Source organism: Carcharodon carcharias, chromosome 10 (assembly GCF_017639515.1).
Source record: "Carcharodon carcharias isolate sCarCar2 chromosome 10, sCarCar2.pri, whole genome shotgun sequence".
In the NCBI taxonomy this organism is placed as follows: domain Eukaryota; kingdom Metazoa; phylum Chordata; class Chondrichthyes; order Lamniformes; family Lamnidae; genus Carcharodon; species Carcharodon carcharias.
Window position 1 is genome coordinate 158280787 of NC_054476.1, and position 17605 is coordinate 158298391.

The 17605-nt window shown below is 43.2% G+C and overlaps 1 protein-coding gene across 1 annotated transcript in view; it reads right to left on the reverse strand.

Moving 5' to 3' along the window:
- Positions 1-17605, reverse strand: part of LOC121282907 (nuclear pore membrane glycoprotein 210-like) — a 235299-nt gene that overhangs the window by 27025 nt on the left and 190669 nt on the right. The window contains exons 23-26 of the mRNA XM_041196717.1: positions 8603-8735; positions 6571-6633; positions 3870-4049; positions 2157-2237 (exon numbers count right to left, since the gene is read on the reverse strand). Of these exons, the coding sequence (XP_041052651.1) occupies positions 2157-2237; positions 3870-4049; positions 6571-6633; positions 8603-8735 (457 nt within the window). The remainder of the gene's footprint in view (positions 1-2156; positions 2238-3869; positions 4050-6570; positions 6634-8602; positions 8736-17605) is intronic.

The window sequence follows — 17605 nt, forward strand, 5'->3', positions numbered from 1 at the left end:
ACCAATACTGTACACAGTACTCCAGATATGGTCTCATTAGTGCTCTAGATAACTGAATCATAACCTCCCAATTTTGTATTCAATTCCCCTCGTAAGAAGTGATAACATTCTTTTGGCTTTCCTAATTACTTGCTGTACCTGCAGACTAGCCTTTTGCGATTCATGCACTAAGACACCCAGTTCCCTTTGCACCTCAGGGTTCTGAAATCTCTCACCATTTAGATAATATGCTTCTTTTATTCTTCCTGCCAAAATGGACAATTTCACATTTTCCCACATTATACTCCATTTGCCGGATCTTTGCCCACTCACTTAACCTATCTATATCTTTTTGGCGCCTCCTTATGTCCTCTTCACAACTTACTTCCATGCCTATCTTTGTGTCATCAGCAAATTTGGCAACCATCCCTTCATCCAAGTCATTTATGTAAATTGTCAGTTGAGGTCCCAGTACTGACCCCTGTGGCACATCACTCGTTACGTCTTGTCAACCTGGAAAAGACCCATTTATGCCTACTTTTGCATCCTGTTAGCCAGCGAATCTTCTATACATGCCAATATGTTACTCCCTATACCATGAGCTTTTATTTTCCGCAAAAACCAATGCATCAACTATCTCACTAGCCACTTCTCTTAAGACCCTAGAATGAAGTCGATCAGGACTCGGGCACTTGTCAGCCCGCAGCTTCAACAATTTACTCAGTCCCACTTCTCTGGTGATTGTAATTTTCCTCAGTTCTTCCCTCCCTTCCATTTCCTGATTTATAGCTGCTTCTGGGATGTTATTCGTATCCTCTATAGTGAAGACTGATGCAAAATACCTATTCAATTCATCTGCCATCTCCTTGTTTTCCATGTGTTGAAGAGTCATACGGACTTGAAACATTAACTGTGTTCCTCTCTGCAGATGCTGTCAGACCTGCCAAGTTTTTCCAGGTATTTTTATTTTTGTTTTGGATTTCCAGCATTAGCAGTTTTTTTGCTTTTATCCTTTTTTCCATTATCAATTCTCCAGACTCACTTTCTCTAGTGCCAGTACTCACTTTGTTAACTCGTTAAAAAAATATTTGAAGAAACCCTTACTATCTGTTTTTATATTTCTGGCTAGCTTTCTCTCGTACTCTAATTTTTTCCTCCTTATTAATCTTTTAGTCATCCTTTGCTGTACCTTATATTCTGTCCAATCTTCTGACCTTGAGAGTTCTAAACTCCAGGGTCCCCTCTCCGGTTTGGGCTCTCTCCCTTTTGTTATGGGAGATCTTGTCCTGCATAAAGGCAGATGGATTGACTGTGAGCATTATGGGTGAATGAGCAGTTCAGAAGCATGCATACCTGTTGTATCTGCTGAGCCCTCCCCAGTAAGAGATTAAGGCGCCATTTGTACAGAATTTTACATGAGATGGTGAGCTTAAAGTGGCTGGCGGTCAATCAATGCTGATGTCCCATCTGCTGGTAGTGTGTGACATCCCTCTGGGCTCTAACCCTTAGACTGCCTGATGCCCTTATGAGAGTGAGTAGAATTTTCACTTACCCTGGCACAGTGGAGCAGATCATCAGGATAGTCATTTTTTGTTTGCCATGTTTGCCAACCTCCTCCCAGGTCAGGTGGGAGGACCTCCTGCTCCCATCCCAAGGAAAGAGGACCTCCTGCCTTTCCTGGATGGCCAGGAGGAGAAACCCCAGGGAGGCTTTGCTGAAACATGGTACTGGCAGTTTGGTAGTTCTCAATGCCTTGGATTTCTTGTGCAACAGAACCCTTGGGCTGCACTGAGTGCTGTTTAAATTGAGATAATGGCGGGGTGGACAAATTCCTGCCCGCCCCCCCCACCCCAATGAAATTCGCCAAGCTCCTCACGGATGCATAATTAATAAGCTGAAAGTGGAAGATCATGCAAGTTTAGCTGACCTGCTGCCCAGCAGAAATCATGCCGACCTTCCTGCCCGCCACTGCACTTAGTCTCTGGAATGGAAAATTCCACCCTATGATTCAAATTATACATATATAATATGTTGTGTTCTGTGTTGTTTTGCCTTGAAAAATTAGTCATTCCTGCATTGAGCCATTGTTATAAAATTATACGTTACCTAAAATGCCATATTATTTATAGTACTATCTCGATTTATGTGTAAACATATAAAATGATTGCATTCTGTACCTGAGTTCCAGTCCTCAATCTAGTTACTGGAGCATGGATTTTTATCCCTTTTAGCTGAATCACGTTTACAGTCACTTCATCCTTTTGTCAAAGCATAAAACTCAAGTTATTCTTAAGAGTGAATGTCACATTTATGTAGCCCTTTGGAAACTGTTGATGGACCTACGCAGCTTTGCAGCACACATACATCCCAGCTTCTTAACAAAATGCTTGTACACTATTTGAAAAATAATCTACGAAATTTAAATAATGGCAGTCTGGTTTTTTAAATAAAGCCTGCAAAGAAACTATGGAACACAAAGGGCACAATTTTAAGTGTGCTCACTGCCGGGTTTGCAGGCAGGGTGGCCTGTAAAATTCCCTGGGTTTCCTTCCCACCGCCTTCTACCCCAGACCTGTCTGCAATTTTACAGGGGCTAATGGGCAAAGCTTAAGATGGTCTGGCCACCCTCACCTGAATTGAGGTCATTAAGTGGCCAATTAAAGGCAGGTTCCAGGACAGCCTCAATTATGAGGCAGGCAGGTTATCCCCTCTCCATCACCCTCCCCGCCCCCAACCACACTGGGGCCTGCCTTCTAGTCTCCATCATGGAGCCTCTGCAATTACCTCCATCCTGACACCAGAATTGACTTGCGAGAATGCTTGTAGTCTCAGCAGTGGCCACTGCTTCTGCTGGCACAACTGGGATTACAGACCTACCAGACAATCAAACTGGCCAGTAACACTCTGCTATGGGACATCCTCCACAGTGAAGGGTGGATGTCTCTTTGGGTGGCCAGTTGGGAAACCCCATCATCCTTTAAATTCTTCTTTTACAGCAGATCTCTGCCAAAATTTAGATGTTGTGTTTATAATGTGGGTCTACCAAATCTGTTGTTCCTTCACTGTCGCTAGGTCAAAATTCTGGAACTCCCTCCCTAAAAGCACTGTGGGTGTACCTACACCACATGGACTGCAGCAATTCACCACCAACTTCTCAAAGGCAATTAGGGATCGGCAATAAATGCTGGCCTAGCCAATAATGAATAATTAAAAAAATGAGTTTCACATATTTCTTATTTCCTACTCATTAGAAATTACAGTACAAAGGCTTTACACCAAGGTAGAATAGGCTTAGCACGATAGGTGAAACACAGAAATGGATGTGAAGGTTGAACATATTCCTAATTCAAATTCAGACATCCTCTCTCTGCCAAGTTTGCCAGAAGGACTGCTCCAAAACAGACTGCCTTTCCCCACCCCAGGCATTTTTGAGGCCTACCAGTTACATTCTTAAAACCACTGGAGGGAAGATCAAAACAACAGAAAACTGTTTTATTAAGTGAGTTAAATATTAAATGTGTAATTTTGCTAGAATAAATAATGAAAATTAGTTATTTAAACAAATTGTACCTATTCTTGATATGAAACTGCAAGATGTGTGTACAGAAACACTGAACAATGTTTCAAGAATCACTAGTTAGATCATCTTTCTACAATTACTGATATTTTTTTGGTAGTAGTATATAAAATCAAACGCAGACCTTCCAGTCGCAGGTAACAGTAAAAATAAACAACACTCATTTGCTTTCGTTTGGGAAAAATTACAACAAGCCTCTGAATCATAAAATAAACTGATAATCCTCATCATCCATTCATGAGCCAAATTAGAAGTTGAGTCTTTGGGTGGAAATGTAATTTATAGCATACTCAATGGCAAAAAGTGGCATTACCTGAGAGAAAACAACCACTCTTCCTGTGTCATCGTCGACAGCTTGGACAATACCAGTCACTTTTGCCGTTCCCACCACCAGGGCAGTCAGCTGCCCTAATTCATTTACCTTGGCTATGGTGCGATTATTAATAGAGAAATAAATATTTGATTGTGGTTGTGGACCACCTTCAGACATCACCTGCAATTAATTGCAACACATGGATTAGAAAATGCCCATTTTCTTTATAGGACAAAGCTTGAAATCAATGCCGTGTCAAAATAAAACAGAATTTTTATTACTTTTCAGGTGAAAGTTCTTTTTTCCAGATATCTTCCCAGCAGATTTAGCTTATTGTGTTCTCATATCTGCAATTGGTTCTGGGATGTGCATATGTGAAAAACACTAATTTAAAGGATATAGGAACCAATCCCTCACAATTTTATATTTGCTCTTCTTGAAAGTATTTTCCTCCCTATCTTTAAATCTTATTGACAACAAATCCATTTCCAGCCCATCTGGAGGGAGCGGAATTGATCCCAGAATTCTGGCATTCTTGATTTTTATTTTGATTTCCCTTCCCTGTTTAAGTGACTAGTTTCCATTTGGTGCTGTTCTTTGATAGCACAAGATTAGAAATAAATGGAAAGGTGGGCATGAATCAATGTTGTGCTGCTCCTTGGATCACTGCCATTTTTTTGCTTTAATAATATAGTACACTGGGTGGGAAATGTTACCTTTCCACACTTGTATGTTCAGTGCAAGGGGGTCTTGTGGTGCAGTGGGTGTATCCCTGCCTCTGAGCCAGAAGCTCTGGGTTCAAGTCCCACTCCAGGACTTTATGGCTAAGGAAGGTGTGTACATAGTGTGGCCAAACACGTTGACTACCAATCTACAAATCCCTCCAACATATGGTAAGAGTAGGAGTGATTCCAGGTCAGCTATGTAATGGAAAGAAATTGGAGCCTCTACCATCACTATCCATAGCTCCAAGCTACAACATGCATGTAAAGGTGTATGTTGCCATATCACCTTGGACCCCCTTGGGGGGCTGGTTGGCTCAGTAGGCTAGATGGCCAGTGTGGATCAGATTGCTGCCAACAACACAGTGTCTGATCCTTGCTCCAGGTGGAATGGATTTAGGACCTGCCTCCTTGCGCTAGCTGTGGTGGAGATCATGGCGCTGTGCCTGAGCCTTTTGAACTCAAGAGTAAGAAGAATGTTCTGCATGCACATCAGAAACCCTTCAATAACTCCTATTACCTTTTTTACACAGAAACTTGTAAAATTTAAATGTTCTTCCCTTCTGATCAAATTTAGAACTATAAGTGTGTGTGATAAACTGTATTCACTAATTTAAATAATGGATATTGTTCTACAACAGGACATTCACCTTACACAGCACAGACAATAGCATTGTATACAATTAGCAATGGAGGAATGAATGATCTGATGATTGTTAGAAAAATAAATTTGTATATATTTTCCACATATGTTAAGAATATTACCTGTGGTCACTCCAGTGGTTCAGCGGTCAACATGCTTACTTCAGAATTGCATGTTTGGTCTCAGAGCCTTAACACTTGTAATGGGTTTTCCTGAGTCTTAGCTGACTTCTAATTTGAACTACCATACAAGAAAGGCATTTAGCGCTAAAGGAGGAAGTTTTGTGAATGGTAAGTTACAGTCCACTAGTTCAATGAGGAAACAAATGCATGGGAGGCACAAAGGTCATCTGGAAGCACTTTGGGCCATCTTGAGGCACTTGCACTAAACAAATGCAAGTTCTTTCTTTTCCTGCAGGCCATTTCAGCTATCTCAATTAATGTCAGTAATTTACTCAATGACGAAAGGGAGGTCAGCCCAAACTATTCTTCTAGTGGCCCCAGCAGATATAAAGCACAGTTCTGAACCTACTAACAACAGTTTCCTCTTTTAATAAAGCAAAAATAAGGCCAGTAGTGTGTTGGAAAACCAACATATAATGTTGCAGTTTTTTGAGAGCATATTTTATACAGTTTACACAGTACGTCCCAAGTTCACCATAAAGTTCCCAATTATAACACCATATCTATCAGAAATGTACATTGGCTCCTGATCCTTTTTACGTTAATTTTATGCTATAATTCTGAAAATGTTTGGCTCCATTGCAGGGTGTTTATAAATCCTGTATTCAAGCAATAAGTAGGCATGTCTGAATATTTTCTTTTTCTACATTCATTTTTATCCACTTATTTTTATTCATTTATCCGTGGTTTTATCCCCCTTCTATCCCATATTCTATCTTTTTTCCCCCCACCATTGCCCCCTCACCCCATCCCATCCCCTACAGGGCCATCTGTTACTTGTTCCATGTTGTTCTTTCACACAATGCTACCCTTGTTCTGCTATTACCACATTCCTTTATGCCACTATCAGCACCTTTTTTTTTTAGCACTAACCACTACCATTAACACTCCCTTTGTCCTTTAGTTCATGACATCCTTGTCAATCCCTCCTATGTTCCCACCTATCACTGGCTTCTATCTAGCTCCACCCACCGCCACCCCCCTTAAACAGTATAAATTTAATCACATTTCCACTTCTCTTTAGCTCTGAAGAAGAGTTATACGGACTTGAAACGTTAACTCTGTTTCTCTCTCCACAGATGCTGCCAGACCTGCTGAGTTTTTCCAGCATTTTCTGTTTTTATGTCTTTTCTGAATTTACTACGTCTACTAACCTGCATCATACCGCCAATGATCAAAGTCACTTTCTGTGGGATTAGTCTAAAAGGTGGGAATACCTGAAGCCAATGCAAATTATAGGTTAGCATCACAAGAGCAATCTATTACAAAGCCTCATTCATCTTCTAATTTTTGCACACAAAAAACCTGTACACAACATGTACAAGTGTATTAACCTATGTTTATTTAGAAAGCAACATGACTCTATGGTTCTAAGAACAAAGGGACAAATGTCAAATAAGAGACACAAAAAGCAAAATATTGCAGATGCTGGACATTTGAAATGAAAACAAAAGATGTTGGAAATATTCATCAGGTTGAGCAGCATCTGTAGACAGAAACATAATTAATGTTTCAGGTTGGGATGACCTCTCATCAGAATGTGACCTGAAAAGTTAAATCTGTTTCTCTCACAGATGCTGCCTGAACAGCTGAATGTTTCCAGCATTTTTCTGTCAAATAATTGGTGTGGTCACAAACTTCATGTGGCATGAAACAACAACAAATCAATAGGACAATTTTCTTCAGGTAACCAGGAAGTCTCCATTAGCTCCAAAATTGGTTCTTCCACAAATATACTTTGGGCTGGATTCACCTCAAACTGCTAACAAAGGGTTTTGGTAGAATTTCTGCCTACTGTAACCTCAGCCCAGTTTCCTCTCTGGGACATGTTTACTAATGCAGGACAGTGAAATTTCCACCACTGTAAAGACATAAATGTGACCAGTGCTACAGTCGAACACCTCTTGCAGCACCAGAAGAGGCAAGAGCTGCTATTAATGGAGCAGGGAAGCCCCAAAGATTTACTTTACTTCTGGCGAATTCTCCCTAATAACCATGGGATCTCTGTAAAGAGGTAAGGGGCCCTGAACAGGGAGAAGAGTCCACTACTAAAGCTCCATTCTCCAACATGTTACTCAGCAAAATTACTGTCTCTGTCTCATGGCCTATAGCCAATATCCCCCCAAGCAAGGAAACCGGATGCAGCATTGAGCCCCAATTCCCACCATTATTACATGACATAGACCAGGATTTTACAGTTGGCGTGCAGGGGTGGGCCTGACACATAAAATGACGTGCGATGACGTCGGGAGTGTGCCCCGATGTCATCGCGCTGTCTTGTGATGTTTTGTTCAGCAGGTGCATGCTGGAGTCGGCTGCGCGTCCGCCGATACTTGATAGGTCTATTAAGGCCAATAATTAAATAATTCATGTCAAGTTTACGCTGCTCGTCCAAACTTATGGTTGGTGGGTAGGCAAAAAGGCCAAATGGTCTTCACGTTTTTTAGGAAACCTCATCCACGAGCAGGATGACGTTTCCTAAAGCTTTAAGGAATTAAATTAAAAGAGTTTCTGAAAAATGAAAACGTCTCATCTCATGTGACACAGTCACGAGGGGACGTTTCATTAAATTTTTATTACATTCATTTATTTTTTTCAAAAGCACTTCAATCTCCCGGAGGCAGCTCCGTGCCTCAGGGAGATTGAAGTGCTCTTTCGTGTGCATGCATGAAAGAGCACAGGACCCAACACTCCCTCCTCCCCCTGCCCACACATGTAGCGCTGCTGCTTGCGTATTACGCTGGGTGGGCCTTAATTGGCCAGCCCATGTAAAATGGTGGTGTGGAGTCAATCGTGGGCGCTGGTCGGCTCCCCGACTGCCCCTGCCGAGCTCGCCCAATGCAGGAAAAATTCAGGCCATTGGGGTTGTGAAGGATTAACCAGCAGTGTTTTTACTAGAAGGAAAATTTAAGTGGGTGGTATGCCTCCTTGTTCCATTTTCCCAATACCTCTATATTCCACTCAACTTGGGATGGTATGGTGAAGGAAAGCCCACACCTTTTTCTTTGGAAGTAATTACCACATATATTTCCCTTACACACAGGCACTGTTACTTTGCTGTTCAGGGAAAATGTCATTCTACTGAAGTTGTGCAAAACATTCTCAAGGTCTTCAAATCCATTACTGTTTACACTGTGGTTAAACTAGAGATTGTGATGCCATGAGAACAAAAGGAAGCACACTCACTTCAATCTGACGTGGGGCAGAGCTCAACTTTCGACCATTTTTGTCTCTGACAGTTGCCACAAGGGTAGTTTGACCCAAAGCCACGGCTCTTACTAAGTAACTTGCAGCATGTTTATCTAAGTCAGTAATTGCTCTGAAAATTGAAAAGTTTATGAAAATGCTGTGATTTACAAAGTATCTCATAACCTGCCCATAAATTCTCCTAGAAAAATGCTCAACACAAAACATTCTTCTTCAGTTTAGACAATTTTGAGAGTTTGGATCTCTCCATAACTAATGTCAGCACAACTGATATTAAACAGTGTCAACAGCACACAAGATTCCAAAGCTAAGAAAATCAGTTGATTTGTTGGTTCTATGCAAAACTATGCTTATTCCTTCCCATGCTAATATGATTTCCACCTTTCAATCAATTGTAAGTTGAGGGACTTGAGGCGGAATCTTGTTGAGGTGTCAGGGGTCTCACCTGCTGGTGAAAGACCTGCGCTGCCTCTTTTTGGCAAGGCTCTGCCGAAGCACAAGGCAGTAGTAAGGTCAACTGTGGGCTTTCCCCTGGGTGGAAGTCCCCCCTACTGAGAGCTGCCAGCCTCCTTGTGCTCAGCAGTGCCACTATGGAGGCTGCTGCAAGAAAAACACCTACCACAGTCACAGGGTCACGGATTGACTCAGGCCACAAGTAAGTAATGTGGGGGGAGGGGGTTTTGCATAGTAGGGATCGCAGGGAGAGCGGAGTCGGAGCTTTGGCAGCAAGGATAGGGGTAGGCTTTCAGCTAGGCCCCCATTCCTTAGGTCAAGACCAATGATCAGGCACTGAATGCCTTTGATGCAGGACACCTCTTCCGCCATATGAAGGTGACAAGCTGTCTGCATAGTTTACCTGTTGTGCACACCACATGTCCACAGGTCCAACCCACACTGACTTAATACCAGCATCGACAGGGTTAGGTCCTTAAGTGATCATCAATGGCCACTTGAGGGACTCAATAGGCAGCAGAGAAGGAAGGTCAACCATGGGCCTTCCCACCCAGAACTCAATTATGGCAAAGGTGGAGGGGTTCTGGTTCCCCATTGTCCTGCCTCCATACTCACCACCAGCAGGAGCAGAAGATTCTGCCCACGGACATAGTTACAGGGTTTCCTAAAATTCCAAACAAAGTTTCAATATTTATAAAGTATGCAAACCTCTTCAGGTTGGACTCCACCAAAAAATTATTAGATTGTACCCAATAAGCAGTGAGGGAGAAACTATCTATCGACCACACACATTGGAATTGAGAGCAGGATGCACATAATTTTTAAATATTTTTGTTAATGGGATGTGGGTAACGCTAGCTAGCCCAGCATTTATTGCCCATCTGCAATTTCTCTTGAGAAGGCGCTGGTGAGCTGCCTTCTTGAACAGCTGCAGTCCATGCGGTGTAGATACACTCACAATGCTGTTACAGAGGGAGTTCTAGGATTTTGACCCAGCGACAATGAAGGAATGGCAATATATTTCCAAGTCACAATGGTGTGTGGCTCGGAGGGGAACTTGCAGGTGGTGGTATTCTAGGTACCTGCTTCCCTTGTCCTTCTAGGTGGTATTGGTCATAGGTTTGGTAGGTGCTGTCTGAGGAGTCTTGGTGAATTGCTGCAGTGCATCTTGTAGATAGTACACACTGCTGCCACTCTGCACTGGTGCAGGAGGGAATGAATGTTTGTGGATGGGGTGCCAATCAAGTGGGCTGCTTTGTCCTGGATGGTGTTGAGATTCTTGAGCGTTGTTGGTGTTGCGCTCATCCAGGCAAGTGGAAAGTATTCCATCACTCCCGACTTGTGCTTGTGGATGGTGGACAGGCTTTGGGGCGTCAGGAGGTGAGTTACTCACCTCAGGATTCCTAGCCTCTGACATGCCCTCGTAGCTACAGTATTTATATGGCTATTCCAGTTCAGTTTCTGGTCAATGGTAAACCCCTGGATGTTGATAGTGGGGCATTCAGTGATGATAATGCCATTGAGTGCCAAGGGGGCAATGGTTATATCCTCTTTTGTTGGAGATGGTCATTGCCTGGCACTTGTGTGGCACATATATTACTTGCCACTTGTCAGTCCAAGCTTTGACATTGTCTAGGTCATGCTGCATTTGGACATGGACTGCTTCAGTATCTGAAGAGTCACAAATGGTGCTGAACATTGTGTAGTCGTCTCCGAACATCTCCACTTCTGATCTTACGATGGAAGGAAGGTCATTTGTGAAGCAGCTGAAGGTGGTCGGGCCTAGGACACTACCCTGAGGAACTACTGCAGTGATGTCCTGGAACTGAGATGAGTGAACTCCAAAAGCCACAACAATCTTCGTCTGCATTAAGTACGAATCCAACCAGTGGAGAGTTTTCCCCGATCCACACTTGGTCAAATGCGGCCTTGATGCCAAGGGCGGTCACTCACACCTCAGGGAGCTCAGCTTTAGGTCCATGTTTGAACCAAGGCTGTAATGAGGTCAGAACGCGAGTGGACCTGGCAGAACCCAAACTGGGTGCCAGTGAGCAGGTTATTGCTAAGCAAGTGCTGGTTTTTAGCACTGTTGATGACCCCTTCCATCACTTTACTGATGATGGATAGTAGACTGATGGGGCGATAATTGGCCGGGTTGGATTCCTCTTGCTTTTTGTGTACAGGACATAAGTGGGCAATTTCCCACATAGCCGGGTAGATGCCAGTGTTGTAGCTGTACTGGAACAGCAAAGCTAGGGGCATGGCGAGTTCTGGAGCACAAGTCTTCAGTACTATTGTTGGAATATTGTCTGGGCCTATAACATTTGCATATCCTGTGCCTTCAGCCGTTTCTTTATATTGCGTGGAGTGAATCAAATTGGCTGAAGACTGGCATCTGTGATCTCTGGAGGAGGCTGAGATGAATCATCCACTTGACACTGAAGATTGTAGCAAATGTTTCTGCCTTATCTTTTGCACTGATGTGCTGGGCTCCCCCATAATTAGGAGAGGGATATTTGCGGAGACTTCTCCTCCACTGAGCTGTTTAATTGTCCACCACCATTCATGACTGGATGTGGCAGGACTGCAGAGCTTAGATCTGATCCATTGGTTGTGGGAAGGCTTAGCTCTGTCTATCACTTGCCGCTTATGCTGTTTGGTAAGTGGTAGTCCTGCACTATAGCTTCACCAGGTTGACACCTAATTTTTAGGTATGCCTGGTGCTGCTCTTGGAATGCCCTCCTGCTCTCTTCATTGAACCAGGATTGACTCCCTGGCTTGATGGTAATGGTAGAATGGGGGATATGTCGGGTCATTAGTTTACAGATTGTGTTTGAGTACAATTCTGCTGCTACTGATGGCCCACAGCACCTCGTGGATGCCCAGTCTTGAGTTGCTAGATCTGTTCGAAATCTATCCTATTTAGCACAGTGGTAGTGCCACATAACACGATGGAGGGTTTCCTCAATGTGAAGGCGGGTCTTCGTCTCTGTGCGGTGATCACTTCTACTGACACTGTCATGGACAGACACATCTGCAGCAGGCAGGCTGGTAAGGATAAGGTCAAGTACATTTTCCCTTTTTGGTTCCCTCGCTACCTGCCGCAGACCCAGTCTAGCGCTATGTCCTTTAGGACAGCCAGCTCAGTCAGTGGTGGTGCTACCAAGTTGCTCTTGGTGATGGACATTGAGGTCCCGCACCCAGAGTACATTCTGCACCCTTGCCACCCTCAGTGCTTCCTTCAAGTGGTGTTCAACATGGAGGAACACTGATTCATTAGCTGAGGGGTGGACAGTACATGGTAATCAGCAGGAGGTTTCTGTGCCCATGTTGGACCTGATGCCATGAGACTAAATGGTGTCCGGAGCTGATGTTGAGGACTCCCAGGGCAACTCCCTCCTGACTGTATACCACTGTGCCGGCACCTCTACCGGTTCTGTCCTGTCGGTGGGACAGGACAGGCCCAAGGATGGTGATGGTGGAGTCTGGGACATTATTGGTAAGGTATGATTCCGTGAGTATGACTATGTCAGGCTCTATTAGACTGTGAGACAGCTCTCCCAATTCTGGCACTAGCCCCAGATGTTAATAAGGAGGGCTTGGCAGGGTCGACAGGGCTGAGTTTGCCATTGTCGTTTCTGGTGCCTAGGTCGATGCCGGGTGGTCCATCTGGTTTCATTCCTTTTTTGTGACTTTGTAGCAGTTTGATACAACTGAGTGGCTTGCTAGGCCATTGCAGAGGACATTTAAGAGTCAACCACATTGCTGTGGGTCTGGAGTCACATGTAGGCCAGGCCAGGTAAGGACAGCAGATCTCCTTCCCTAAAGGACATTAGTCAACCAGATGAGTCTTTACAACATCGACAATGGTTTAATGGTCATCATTAGACTTTTATTTTCAGTTTTTTTATTGAATTCAAACTCCAACATCTGCTGTGGTGGGATTTGAACCTGGGTTCCCAGCGCATTACCTCTAGGTCTCTGGATTACCAGACCAGCGACAATAAAACTATGCCATCGCCTCCCTTTATAGCAAAAAGTGAGTCCAGACGGCTGTGTTGCCTGCCCAGTGCCAGGGTTCAGGACATCTGTTCAGGGCTGGAGAGGAACTTGCAGTGAGAGGGGGAAGATCCAGTGGTCGTGGTCTATGTAGGTACCAATGACATAGGCAGAATAAGGAAGGAGGCTCTGCATAGTCAGTATGAGGAGCTAGGTACCAAATTAAGATGCAGAAGCTCAAAGGTAATAATTTCTGGATTATTACCTGAACCACATACAAACTGACATTGGACAAATAAGATTAGAGAAATGAATGTGTGGCTCAAAGACTGCTGTGGGAGAAGTGCGTTCTGGTTTGTGGGGCACTGGCAGCAATATTGGAGAAAGTGGGATCTATACCATTGGGATAGTCTATCCCTGAACTGTGCTGGGGCTGGTGTCCTTGTGAGTTGCATAACTAGGGAAGTGGAGAGGGTTTTAAAATGAATAGTGGGGGCATGCGATCAAATTTGGGAAAATGTAAACCAAAGAGTAGAGAGAAGGCAAGGGAGAAAGGTGTTTATATGGGAAATGATAAACAGACCATGACAGGAAGAGACAAAGAATACAAATCTAAGAGCAAATCAATAGATAAGGCCAGATGCAAATAGAAATTAATAAATATGATCTGATAGCCATTATAGAGACATGGCTACAGGACTTCATAGATTGGGACCTAAATATTGAAGGGTACATGACATTTAGAAAGGACAGGAAGCTAGGAAAAAGTGGAGGGATGGCTTTATTAATTAATGATGGTATTAGCACATCAGAGAGGGGTGACCTAAGTTCAGGAAACCAGGATGTAGAAGCAGTTTGGGTTGAGATGAGCAATGATAAAGGCAAGAAGTCGCTTGTGGAAGTGGTGTACAGGCCCCCTAATTATAACTACATGGTAGGACAGAGTATAAAAGAAGAGATAATGGGAGCTTGTCAGAAAGTTACAGCAATTATCATGGAGGATTATAATCTACATATCGATTGGAAAAATCAGATGGGCAAAAAATGCCTAGATGAGGAGTTCATAGAATGTTTTTGGGATAGTTTCTTAGAACAGCAAGTTCTGGAGCCAACCAGAGAGCAGGCTATTCTAGACCTGGTATTGAGCAATGTGATAGGATAAATTGATAACCTCATGGTGAAGTCAATCCTAGGTAGCAGCAATCATATGATTGAATTTTACATTCATTTTGAGGGAGAAACGAGTGCAGCCAAGACTAGTATTTTAAACTTAAATAGGGGCAATTATGAGGATATGAAGGCAGAGCTAGCTAAAGTGAACTGGCAAATGAGGTTAAGGGATAGGTCAATAGAGATTCAGTGGCAAACATTTAAAGAGGTATTTCAAAATACACAAACTGTATACATTCCAATGAGAAAGAAAAATTCCATCTGTGGTTAACTAAAAAAGTTAAAGACAGTATCGAACTTAAAGAAAAAGCATATACGCAAAGACGGATGACAGGTCAGAACATTGGAAAGAATATAAAGAACAGCAAAGAATATAAAGAACAGCAAAGAATGACAAAAAGATTAATAAGGAGGAAAAAATTAGGGGACGAGAGAAAGCCAGCTAGTAATATAAAAATGGATAGTAAGTGTTTCTTTACATATTTAAATAAGAAAAGTTAACAAAGTGAGCGTTGGTCCTATAGAAAATATGTCTGGGGAATTGATAATGGAAATTAGCGATATGGCAGATGAACTAAACAGGTATTTTGCTTCAGTCTTCACTATAGAGGACACAAGTAAATCAGGAAATGGAAGGGAGGGAGGAACTCGGGAAACTTACTCACCAGGGAAGTGGTATTAAGCAAATTGTTGGGGCTGTGGGCTGACAAATCCCCAGGTCTGGATGGCTTGTGAGATAGTTGCTGCATTGGTTTTAATTTTCCAAAATTCCCTTGATTCGGGGAAGGTTCCAGTAGGTTGGAAAATGGCAAAATTCAATATTCAAAATGGGAGGGAGACAGAAAGCAGGAAACTACAGGCCAGTTAGCCTAACATCTGTCACAGGAAAATGTTAGAAGCTATTATTAAAGAAGCAAGGCACTTAGAAAAGTTCAGGCAAAGCGACAGAGTTAACATGGTTTTGTGAAGGGGAAATCATGTTTAATTTATTGGAGCTCTTTGAAGGAGTCACATGTGCTGTGGATAAAGGGGAACCGGTGGATGTCCTGCACTTAGATTTCCAGAAGGCATTTGATAAGGTGCCACATCAGAGATTATTGCGGAAAATAAAAGCTCATGGTGTAGGGGGTAACATATTGGCATGGATAGAAGATTAGCTAGCTAACAGGAGGCTGAGAGTTGGCACAAACGGGTCTTTTTCTGGTTGGCAGGATGTGGAAGTGGTGTGCCACAGGGATCAGTGCTGGGGCCTCAACTTTTTACAATTTACATAAATGACTTGATGAAGGGGCCAAAGGAATGGTTGCTAAATTTGCTGATGACACAAAGATAGGTAGGAAAGTAAATTGTGAAGAGGACATAAGGAGGCTACAAAGTGACATAGATGGGTTAAGTGAGTGGACAAAGATCAGGCAAATGGAGTATAATGTGGGCAAATGTGAAACTGTTCATTTTGGCAGGAAGAATAGAAAAGAATCTTATTATCTAAATGGTGAGAGATTGCAGAGCTCTGAGATTCAGAGGGATCTGGTGGTCCTGTTGCATGAATCATAAAAGGCTAGTATGCAGTTACAGCAAGTAATTAGGAAAGCTAATAGAATGTTATCATTTATTGTGAGGGGAATATATTACAAAATTAGGGAGGTTATGCTTCAGCTGTACAGGGCACAGGTGAGACCACATCTGGAGTAGTGTGTACAGTACTGGTCTCCTTATTTAAGGAAAGATGTAGATGCGTTAGCGGGGACAGTACGTAGTAATCAGCAGGAGGTTTCCTTGCCCATGTTTGACCTGATGCCTTTAGACTTCATGGGGTTCGGAGTCAATGTTGAGGACTCCCAGGGCAACTCCCTCCCGACTATATACCACTGTGCTGCCACCTCTGCTGGGTTTGTCCTGCCAGTGGGACAGGACATACACAGGAATGGTGATGGTGGTGTCTGGGACATTATCTGTAAGGTCTGATTCTGTGAAGATGTTGCTTGACTCATCTCCCAATTTTGGCATTAGCCCCCAGACGTTAGTAAGGAGGACTTTGCAGGGTCGACAGGGCTGATTTTGCCGTTTCCAGTGCCTACATCGATGCCAGGTGGTCCGTCTGGTTTCATTCCTTTGAGACCTTGTAGCGGTTTGATACAACTGAGTGGCTTGCTAGGCCATTTCTGAGGGTATTTAAGTGTCAGTCACATTTTTGTGCATCTGGAGTCATATGTAGGCCAGACCAGGTAAGGTCGGCAAATCTCCTTCCCTAAAGGACAATAGTGAACCAGATGGTTTTATGGTCATCATTAGACTTTTAGTTCCACATTTCTATTGAATTCAAATTCCACCATCTGCCATGATGGGATTCAAGCCCAGATCCCAGAGCATTATCCTTGGTCTCTGGATTACTGGTCCTGTAATTAATAATTACTAATACCACCACACCACCACCTCTCAATATACACAGCCAATAAGCTTCCCACTGGCACAATGAATTCAGAGAATTTCCTCAATGTTATCATTATTCTTACCCTTTAGCCCTGCTTCTCTTTCTCATCTTTATCTTTTATTTCTGGTTCCCTTCAGTTCCATTTCTCTACCTCCTTTTCACTTATTTTTCTTTCTCATTTCCTTTCACTTTTTTTTTCTCTCATCTGTTTCTCCTGTTTTCTCCCCCTCCCTGTAGGTTCCTTTATTTCTGTCCTCTCTCACTTTAAACTTTACTTTTAGATTTTCCCTTTTGTACCTGAAATGAGATAGACTGGTCACCCTGTAACTCTTTTGAGTAAACAAAAAAATTAAATTAACAAAATTGGGGACAAATTAAAAAGCAGCCCCTTAAAGGGAAACTGCAAAAACAAAAACAAAATTTAAAGGAAACTCTGGTCACCCTGTATTAGTACCAACCCTTGACAATGGGTGAATTGGGTGAGAGTCAGTGGGCTGAATTTTACTTGTCCCTGGTCTCTAGCAGGCGTTTCCCACAGTGGGGGCATGCAAAATTGGGTGGGCTTCCATCCCACCATCTTCCCGCTCACCCCCATAATAGAGGGAGAAGGTGGGCGCTGAAATCAGCAGCTTGCCCACTATATTAAAATGACCAATTAAGGATCAATTAGGCTTGTTATCAAGCTCATTGACCCTAATGATAGGCTGCCCACACCATAATACATTTGGCATGGGCAGCAGGGTGGGAAGGAAGTGGGGCAGCTCGCTCTTCGGGAGTTGTGCTTTGCCAATCACCCATACGCTAAACCTCTACTTCATCTCTACCTGTTCCCCCTCTTAAACACACCCCTTCCCCCTCAGGCTCCCAAACCCTCCCAGTCCTAGATCCCGACTTACAGGCTGTGGGGATCCTCGGCCTTGGCTTCCTCT